At 52.0% G+C, this 10,116-nt stretch overlaps 1 protein-coding gene across 8 annotated transcripts in view; it reads left to right on the forward strand.

Annotated features, from left to right (window-relative positions):
- The window catches only part of TRAK1 (trafficking kinesin protein 1), a 200,575-nt gene that overhangs the window by 69,912 nt on the left and 120,547 nt on the right, over window positions 1–10,116 (forward strand). Inside the window, exon 1 of one of the 8 annotated variants that reach the window (XM_032264171.1) lies at window positions 1,336–2,547. The exons of 4 other annotated variants lie outside the window; for them this stretch is intronic. In XM_032264171.1, coding sequence (XP_032120062.1) covers window positions 2,457–2,547 — 91 coding nt within the window. In that variant the 5' untranslated portion in view covers window positions 1,336–2,456. Of the gene's footprint in view, window positions 1–1,335; window positions 2,548–10,116 lie in introns of those variants that run through there. 3 more of the 8 variants (XM_032264172.1, XM_032264174.1, XM_032264180.1) reach the window with 3 other exon arrangements.

The raw sequence follows: 10,116 nt of genomic DNA on the forward strand, positions 1-10,116 counted from the left end.
TCCTGTCTCCTGGAGGCACCGTCCTTACCTGGCTTCTGGGTCCCCACGTCTCCACACTCTCCCTGTTCTCCCGCCCCAGTGTCTGCGCTTCCTCTTCTCCCAAGCCTGGGAACGTCGAAGGGCCCAGGGCCGCCTTCCCACCCCTATGTCCGCACCCAGGCAGCACATGACCTCACCCAGCACACAGCCTTTAAAATCGCCTGCTGTGTACTCAGCCTGGACCTTTCTCCCCAAGGCCAGACGTCTCAGGCTGAAGACTCCACGTGAGCGTCCACTCAGATGTCTGACAGGCGTGTCAAGCTCATGTGACCAAAGCTGAGCTCCTGGTCTCCACCTCCACCCGCTTTCTTTGGGGTCTTCCCCGCCCTGTGAGTGGTACTTGCATTATTTTAGGTGCCCAGGCCAAGCATCTTGGAGGCATTTATGATTCTGCGCTTCTCTCTTTCATATCCCAGTTTGTTAGGAATGCTGTTGGCTCTGTCTTCTGAGTGTGCCCAGAATCTACCCAGCATTTCCTGGGTCCCAGCACCCCCACCTCACACCAGGGCGATCGCGCTGGCTCCCAGCGGCCCCCACTGCTGTCCTTGCCTCCCTAAAATTCTTTCTCCACCTGGCCGTGAGAGTTGGCTTTTAATAGTCCGATGTTTTACCTCTCCTCCAAACTTCCCGTGAGCTCCGCTCCTATAGAGACCTGGAAGGAAGGGGCTGAACGATGGGCCTCCCTCTTTCCCCGCTGACCTGCCCTCTGTGCCCAGCCTGCTCCGGGCACTGGCCGCCTCACTTAACCTGGAATTCACCAGACACATCCAGCTGCAGAGCCTTTGGATTGCTTTGACTCCAGAGAGCCTGTGACCCCTCTTCCTTCTCCAAGTGACATTTTACGCTTCTTTGTTTTTTTCCTTTTTGTGGAAAATGAGGCCTCCCTATATTGCCCAGACCAGTCTCGAACTCCTGAGCTCATGCTATCCTCCCACCTGTGCCTTCCTAAGGGCTGAGATTACAGGTGTGAGCCACCGTGTCTGGCCCCAAGTGACGTTGTATTTGATGCTTTTTGTGACCCCCTCCCTCCCCGCATAAAGAGTGATCTTCCCCACCTTTCCCTGCCTCCCTTTCCTGCTGACTTTTTCCCCAGACTTAACCATCCTTCGAGCTCCTGCATTTGCATTTCGTCTGCCAAACTTGCAGCAGACTGTGGACTCGCAGCGGGCAGGCAGTGTGTCAGCTTTGCGCACCCCTGCGTCCAGTGACTGACGTCGTGCTCAGCAAACGTGTATTGGGTGTTATCAGTTGTGTCCGTTTGTGAAGTGGGCACTATCACCCTCTTTGTGTAGGTGAAGAGTCTGCGTCTCAGAAGGCTCAGCACCTTGGCGGAACTCTTGACGGCGGGACTTGCATCCAGGTCCGTGGGACCCCAGGGCAGGGGTTCTCTGCTGCCCAAGATGCAGTCTAGCTGGGGAGACAGATGAGTGAGTAGAAATTGGCTGTACACCGAGGTTGGCACAGTGAGAAGCACAGCACAGGAGGGCACCAGGGACGGTGCCAAGCTGAACCTCGGAGGGGAAGGACAGGAGCCACCACAAGGGCCTTGTGGAGGAGGCGACGTCCCAATGGCACCCACATTTGTCCAAGCACAGGAGCGGATCCTTGGGATTCTCGTGGCATCTGTACCAGTGAAATCCAGGAAGCATGCAGCCTGCTAGGCTGGTTTCCCTTTCTCTGAACGTGGCAACGGAGGGTAGAGAAATGGCAGAGTGCAATGCTGAAACTTCACACCGTATAGGATGTGGTGACTTGGCGGTTCTTTGTTGGGACCGGAGGACAGCTGAGAGATGGCGCAGTGCTGTCACGGTTAGCAGTGGCTTGGTAAACAGCAGTGTAAACACAGAGGTATGGGCTGCCAGGTGATGGAGGAGAACATGCTCGGATTAAAGTTTTATTAGGCAGTCACTGAAAGGAAGACCGTAAATGAAAAACATTCTCCGAGAGACCTAGGCTGTCCCCAGGAATGCGTCTGTGGCCTCCCAGGGCTTGGCCGAGTGCACTCTCAGGACACCGCCTGGCACTCAGCCCCCGACAATTCACTCCTCCCCCGGTTCCCAGCAAGCCCTGAGATGAACAGCAGACTTTTTGTTCCACTTTAATTTTTAGGCACGACTGAATGCCCATCACAAAGCCCTGTTCTCCTTGCTGCTCCCCTACCCCCAACCCAGAGGTATCACGTTTTTGGGTGTGTCATTTTCTGTCTGGGATGGCTTAACAAGATGAGCCGATAGGGTTCCCAGGCTGCCTAGGGTTACGTAACCCATTGTGCTCACGATCTTAGGATTTGCCCTAACAAGCAAACTCAGAAAACTGCTGAGGAAGGTGCGGGCGGGCGGCCGTGCGAGGCTGCCTGGGCTGGGGTCCCGCGGAGGCTCTCTCTGTCCTCTGAAGTGCCTTTGGATTTATGTCTGCACATGGCATTGCTTTTTCAATTGGGGCAGCCCATCGGGGCTCAGCCTCTGCCAGGACGCTGCGAAGTCCAGCTCATTCGGACAGACTCCCGTGGTGAGTACGTTTGCCAGGTCTGTCTCTGTCTGTTTTCTTTGTGGTATGGCCCGAAAGGAGAAGAGACCACAGGAGGAGCTGTCTCTGTCTTGCTCTGCGCTGCCTGGGAGGTTGTTCTTGGCCATGTGGTAGAGAAATTGCCATGTTGAATGACAGACAGGCAGAGCGCAGGGACTTCAGATACGTGACCAGTGCCCTCTCCCCACCGTCTCCCGGTCCCCTCGTCCCCTTGCCCGAGCTCAGACGGTACAAGTGGCACCTGCAGGGCAGGAGCACGGGGCTGAGTTGAGCCCAGGCCCCTGCACTCGCCCTCCGATTCCCTCTGAGCTCTCTGCTGTGGGGAGCATGGCTTTTGCGAGGGCTCTCACCCTGGTTTCTTAGACACTAACCTGGTATCTTGGGTCAGCAAGGAATTTTTCCGAAGGTGCGGGACAGAGTTGGGCCGTCCCCTCCCTCCCTCCTGGCTCTCTCTTCCGTCCTCCCTTTCTTTTTTGTCCTTTACTAAACGCTTGGACCCAGGACTCGGACCCACACCCCAGTGACGGAGGGCTTGCTAATCAGATCTGCTGTGGCTTGTCTCTGGCTGTGGGGCTGACACCGCTCACTCCTTCTAAGCTGGTCAGAGTCTGGTGGTTGATGACCCGTCTGGTTTCTGTCCTGTCTGCACACAGCTTCCTGGGAGCCGTCTGGACCAGAAAACAGTTAATCCCTGAGACATGCGAGCTCCTGATGCGTTCCGGCCAGTTTTAGGCTTACGATGTGTGAATCTTACTGAATAAGCCTAAAGACACTTTAAACATGCGTCTTACTGAGCAGTCGTATAGATTTGTGCGTGTTGAACCAGCGTGCGCCCAGGCCAGCTTTTTGCTGGGGTTTATGTTAATTCCTGGGGTTGGTGAGGACCCGTCCTGCTCTCAGAGCATAGAGGTGGGCCCGTGGAGAAGGGAGAAACTGTGAACCGAGTGAGGATTGCCCAGGAATAGTCTGCTGACAGGCAGCCCTGCCTGGGGCACTCTTCATCAAAGGGCCATGGCTTAGAATTCGTTATTTTATTTTATTTTCAGACTCACTGTGTTGCCCAGGCTGGTCTTGAACTCCTGGGCTCAAGTGATTCCCCTGCTTCGGCCTCACAGAGTGCTGGGGTAACAGGTGTGAGCCACCCTGCCTGACCCAGGTTCTGTTCCTTTTCTATCACTGGCTTAAGCCGTAAAACTTGGTGTCTTATCCTCTGAAAACATGCTCAAATAAAATATTCTGCAATTATTACACATCTTATTAATTAAATGTCAGGCCTTGTCAATTTCTAGTGTCATTTTTATATGTGTTTTCTATTGAAAAGTTATAATCTAAATGGGTCTTTTATCTGACTATATTATTGAACGAAACAGAAAAGAATGGAGCGTACAATATGTGTCCCTTTTACGACAGAGAAAATGTAAATTATGATCTAGGGAATCACAAATATTTTCTAAACGTGTAATTTAGGAGTGTTTTTCTCCTTCCCTCAGTGGAATGGCCTCTATTTCACAGCTGATTTGTTTTTGCAAATGGAATGCAGAAAGGGCCTGCTAAGCTGATTGCTGGAGATAACATTTGGTCTTTGCAAAACCACAGAAACATTCACCTCTGCCATTTCAGTATGCTATACATGACTTTGGGGGGCCACCAGCTAATCTTCCTGTCCTCCAGTTCCCTTATGATTAGGGGAGTTGGTAGACTATTTATCACAAGGTTTTTGACGTGATTTGTGAAATTTATTTGAAATGTATTTGTGAGATTTTTTTCATGTGATTTGAGGACCTTAGTTCTCAGGTATTTTATATATTTTTATCTTCTTCCTAACTGGTTTTATTTCTGCACCGGAAACAATCTCTTCTCTCCCCTCTCCCCTCTCCCCTCTCCTTTCTTCTCTTTTTTATTTTTATTTTTTTGAGACAGAGTCTTGCTCTGTTGCCCAGGCTGGGGTGCAGTGGTACGATCTCGTCTCAGTGCAACCTCTGCCTCCCAGGTTCAAGTGGCTCTCATGCCTCAGCCTCTTGAGTAGCTGGGACTACAGGCACACACCACCATGCCCTGCTAATTTTCTGTATTTTTAGTAGAGACGGGGTTTTGCCACGTTGCCCAGGCTGATCCCAAACTTCTGAGCTCAAGCAATCTGCCTGCCTAGGCCTCCCAAAGTGCTGGGATTACAGGCATGAGCCAGCGTGCCTGCCTGAAACAAGTTTTTCGTGTATATAATGGATCAAACCATTTAGGGAACTGGTACATAATAAATTATAATAGAAAAAATGGCAGTTGTTGGCAGAGTGGCCAGGTGCGGGCCGCGGCACCCTCTTCTTCCTGCTCAGCCAAGGTCTGCCGTAGGAACTGGGACTGACCAGAGGGGATTCAGGGTGCACCGATGCCAGCCTCAGGCCAAGCAGCTGGGTGGGCATGTGAGTCTGGGACCCAGCCCCAGGAGGAACTTTGGAGTCAGAAACTTCTCTGTTTTCACTGACCCCTGATCACTCATACACATGGAAAAACTTGAGCAAGTCAGGCTGAAACTATCAGGAGCTGAAACTATTTTACTTTTAGAGTCAGAGTCTCACCCCACCACACAGGCTGGAGTGCGGTAGTGCAGTCATGGCTTACTGCAGCCTTGAACTCCTGGGCTCAAGTGATTCTCCCACCCCCACCTCCCCAGTAGCTGGGACTACAGGCTGGAGCCACCATGCCTGGCTATTTTTTTTAAAATAGAGATGGGATCTTGCTATGTTGTCCATGCTGGTCTTGAACTTCTGGCCTCAAGCGATCCTACCACCTTACCTTCCCAAAGTGTTGAGATGACAGGTGTGAGCATCAGTGCCTGGCAAGGCTGTAACTTTATAGCTAGATCTGGAAGAAACAGAATTTTATAAATCCTGTTCTAGGATTCTCTAGAGAAACAGCCAATAGGAGTGTATGTACAGACTCATCAAAAGGAATTGTGTTACTTGATGCTGGAGGCTGACAAGTCCAAGCTGGGCAGTTGGCGAGCTGGAGCCCGCGGAGACCTGAGGGTATGGCTGGAGCCCAAAGGCTTGACAGGACTGAGGCCCAGGAACTGGGATTCCCGTCCTCAAGACCCTGGGAGTGGGTCAGCCTCTTTGCTTTATTCAGACCCCAGCTGATTGGATGAGTCCTTGTCACTCACAGTAAGGAGGGACCTGTTTACTCAGCCTACCCGCTGATGTTAATCTCACCCAGAAACACTGCCACAGACACATTCAGAATACTTCTTGACCAAGTTTCTGGGCACCCCATGGCCCAGTCAAGGTGACACATTTGTACCATCAACCTTCGCAGACCTTGACAGTGGCTGCCGCTTCCCGAGGAGTGGCTCTGTGCCTGGCAGGTTTCCAGGTGCTGCTCCTGGAACTCATCCCGCCCTGAGCACAGCTCTGAGGTGGGTGTTGTCATCACCCACCTTTGGGGAGGCGCAGAGCAGGCGGCCTAACCGCTTGGGTGAAATAGGGATCCTTGAGGTTTAGACCCGGCCGCATTATTTTCTGACCCTATTTAGGTTACGTTCTTCATTTTTTTTTCTTTTTTAATAATTTCACTTACTGTTAAATGGGGTTTAAAATTATGAAAATAACACATGCAAGTGGTGAAACTTGAAAGTGTACCGAAATACGATCAGCGCAGAGCGGCTCTCACTGCACCGTCCGTACCGTTTCACCGCTAGAAAAGGCATTCCAAGAAGTTTGTATGCACGTGTTCGTTTTCTAAAAAACACAGATGGGACCATATCCTATTCCTTGATCTGCATTTCAAGACTATTACCAATATTACTTGAAGTGAATTCACGTACTATTACCGTATTCGTTAAAGGAATGACATCGTCTCCATTGTCTGGCTGTATCATCATCAGCATGGGTCATTTAATTAAGCCAGGCTGTGGTCTGGATGTTTGTCTCCCCAAAAAGTGCAGGTTGAAACCTAATCAGCAGTCCGGTGGTGTTGGGAGGTGTGAGGTCACAGAGACAGAGCCCTGATGAGTGGACCAGTGCCCTCATAGAAGAGGTTGTGGAGAGCTAGCTAGCCTGCCTACCCTGTGAGGACGGAGGAGAAGGTGCCATCTGTGAAGCAGGAAGCAAGCCCTCACCGGACATCTGCTGGTGGTGTTATCTTGGGCTTGTTGGCCTCCAAAGCTGGGAGAAATAAATGTTTATTGTTTTCAACTCACCAGTTTAGGATATTTTGCTCTAGCAGCCTCAACAGGCTAGGAAAACCCAGCAGTTCTCCGTCCGGGGAGCCTTAAGATTTCTTTTTAGAAGAGGCATTTTGTAATTCCTTTTTTAATGCTCTTAAATGAAATTAATAGATAACAAATCCTCTTAACAACATAATTTTATTTATTTTTATTTCTATCTTTTTTTTGAGACGGAGTTTCGCTCTGTTGCCCAGGCTGAAGTGCAGTAGTGTGATCTCAGCTCACTGCAACCTCTGACTCCTGGGTTCAAGTGATTCTCCTGCCTCAGCCTCGGAGTAGCTGGGACTACAAGTATGTGCCACTATACCTGGCTAATTTTTTGATTTGTTTTGCTTTTGAGATGGAGTCTCAGTCTGTCACTAGGGTGGAGTGCAGTGGCACAATCTCTGCTCACTGCAACCTCTGCCTCCCAGGTTCAAGTGATTCCCCTGCCTCAGCCTCCCAAGTAGCTGGGACTACAGGCGCTCACCACCACGCCCGGCTAATTTTTTGTATTTTAGTAGAGATGGGGTTTCAATGTGTTGGCCAGGATAGTCTCGATCTCCTGACCTCATGATCCACCCACCTCAGCCTCCCAAAGTTCTGGGATTACAGGCGTGAGCGACTGCGCCCGGCCAATTTTTTGTGGATTTAGTAGAGATAGGGTTTTGCCATGTTGGCCAGGCTGGTCTTGAACTCCTGCTCTCAATTGATCCGTCCATCTTCACCTCCCAAAGTGCTGGGTTTACAGACGTGAGCCACCGCACCCTGCCAAACACATAATTTTAAAAGAATCAATGTAATACCTCACTGTACTATAAAGGAGAAACTAAAGAAAAAGGGTAGCCTGTATTTCAGATGTCACTGAGTGGGCGTGGCCTCATTAGGACATGAGAGGAGCAGTCAGGCCGTGCCCCTGCAGGTAGCATTGCTGTGAACGCAGCAGCCAAAAGGCAGCTAAGCAGGCTGACTGCTCAAGGGCCCGAGAAAGGTCCGCTGCAGCTGCCCCTGGTGATGGGCGCTGCGAGTCGTGTCCGTTTTTGCATTTTAAATCGCACCTCAAGCGTGATTCCTACCCACCCTCAGAAGCACTGGTTTAAACAGTGTGCGGCAGGAAAAGTGCACGCAGTGTAAAGAAGACACTTTGAGGGTTCCCACCTTCGTCACACTCCCAGCCCTCTGCCTTTCCTACCGCGGGAATGGCCGCTGCTTGTCTATGTTTCCAAAAATGTTCTGTGCACATGTTTGCACAATACGTGTGTCCCCTCCCTGCTTTGAAAGCTTTCTACAAACGGAGACATACACTCAACATATGGCTGCCTTTTCTCCTCGGTAATCCACACGGGAGACCTTTCCACTTAGGAGACCTCCATCATATTCTGTTTGCTGGCTGCCTAGTTTTCATTGTCCATAAGCCCCACGATCGATTTAATTCATTCCCCATTGTAAGGCCTGTAGATTGTTTCCAATATTTTGGAAATACCACTGGGGTTGGGGGGTAGCCGCGTCCCCACATATTTGAGCAAATAAGCGATGAGCGTGTCTGTGTGAATCCTGGGCTGGGGACTCACTTGATGGCGTGAGTTATAGAGGTTGTGTGGCGTGTGTTGTTCAGACGGCGTGGGAGCGTGTGGGTGCCCGCCGCCTGCACCCCGCGATGAGCGCATTTGCGGTTTGCCAGCTGAGGTGTATACACAGCAGCAGCGTCTGATGCGCATTCCTCCGGGTGTAGAGGCCGAGCGTTTTCGGTATTTCCTCGAGGAATTTTATTGTCTCTTCTGTGACCCGAGACAAATGCTTAGCAGTTTCTACTTTCAGCTTATGGAGCGATCCCCTCCAGAACCCTAATCACCGTGCGTGCCCTGTTCACACGCCTTCCTCTCCTTCCACCTGCACACCTCACTGCCTGGTCCACGTGGGTTTTGAATCCTGGATTCTGAATACCAGGCGTCACCTCCCGGGCATACGCCAACCTCCCATCAGGGACTCCCACACAGTTTGTGGTTTGAGTTTTCAGATTTCCCAGACGTCTGTCTTTAAAAACAGACCAAACGCATACTGATAGGCGGCCCACCAGGGCGTGCTCTGGGAAGGGCTTGGGGTCTCACCGTTTACATGGCCATGATTCTGGCAACTGTGTCAGCAGCGGGGCCCAGCGGTGTGTCTGCTTCCAGAGGAGTATCCTGGAGGACCTTCCCTCCAAGTTTTCCTTTTTCTCACCTTTTCTCTCCCCCGTCTCCCTCCCGCTGTCTGTCTGTTTCCTCTCCCCTCCCCGTCTCTCCTTCCCCCTGCTCCCTCCTTCCTTCTCCTCCTCCATCCCCAGACCGCTCCTTTCTCTGCTTCTCTCCTTCTCCTCTTCCTTAAAGAAACAGTGTCTTTTTTCTTTTTAATAATCGTACAGCTGAGGTGGATGTAGCTTGGGGATGCCTTTGGAAACTTTGCAGCATTCCACAGAGCTTCTTAGGTGCAGGCGGCGGGCAGGTCTCAGGCCGTGCTGGGTGAACGTTCAGGTCTCAGGCCGTGCTGGGTTAATGCTCTATGGTGCTTTTCCAGCAGGTGGAGGAAGCAAAGTTGGCCCTGTGGTCAACTGGCCCTTTCCCAGCTGAGTCTGTGTGTCCTGGGTGTGCAGTATGTCTTTTGAATTATTAACTGGAGTTAAATGGGAAGAAAGAGGTGAGGATATCAGCAATGTGAGGCGGGAAGGCTGAAGCCTGTGAGTTCTGTGGGGGTCACCTGACCCGTGGGAGAGGGGAGGGAGAGCACAGAGCTCCAGCCAGCCCAGCCTTTGGTGAGCTGCCTAGAAGGCCGTCCTGCCCTAATTTACAAATATCCTGCCCTGCTGCGGCCTTATCCGATTTGGGCTCACTTCCTACCCTGCCACCCTCTATCACGGTGTCGGAAAGGAAGGAGCGCCTAGCAGGGTGGGCCCTTTGAGGATGGGGGTCCATGGGGTACCCCTTGGAGCCCAGCTGCAGGGAGAGCAGGTGGACAGGTGGTTTCATCCAGAATTGGGTTTTGCCATATGGGTGCCTTGAAAGTCCCACAGGAGTGAGGTGGACCAAGCTTTAGGCACCAGCGTTGCCAGAGCAAAGGGCTGGGGGTCTGCAGCTGGACAGGAAGAGGACGGCAGAGGCCGTGGGCTGGGGGTCTCCAGCTGGACAGGGAGAGGACGGCAGAGGCCGTGGGCTGGGGGTCTGCAGCTGGACAGGGAGATGACGGCAGAGGCCGTGGGCTGGGGGTCTGCAGCTGGACAGGGAGAGGACGGCAGAGGCCGTGGGCTGGGGGTCTCCAGCTGGACAGGGAGATGACGGCAGAGGCCGTGGGCTGGGGGTCTCCAGCTGGGCAGGGAGAGG

This window comes from Sapajus apella, unplaced genomic scaffold, assembly GCF_009761245.1.
Source record: "Sapajus apella isolate SASKATOON/1434 unplaced genomic scaffold, GSC_monkey_1.0 scaffold143, whole genome shotgun sequence".
NCBI classification, from domain to species: Eukaryota; Metazoa; Chordata; class Mammalia; order Primates; family Cebidae; genus Sapajus; species Sapajus apella.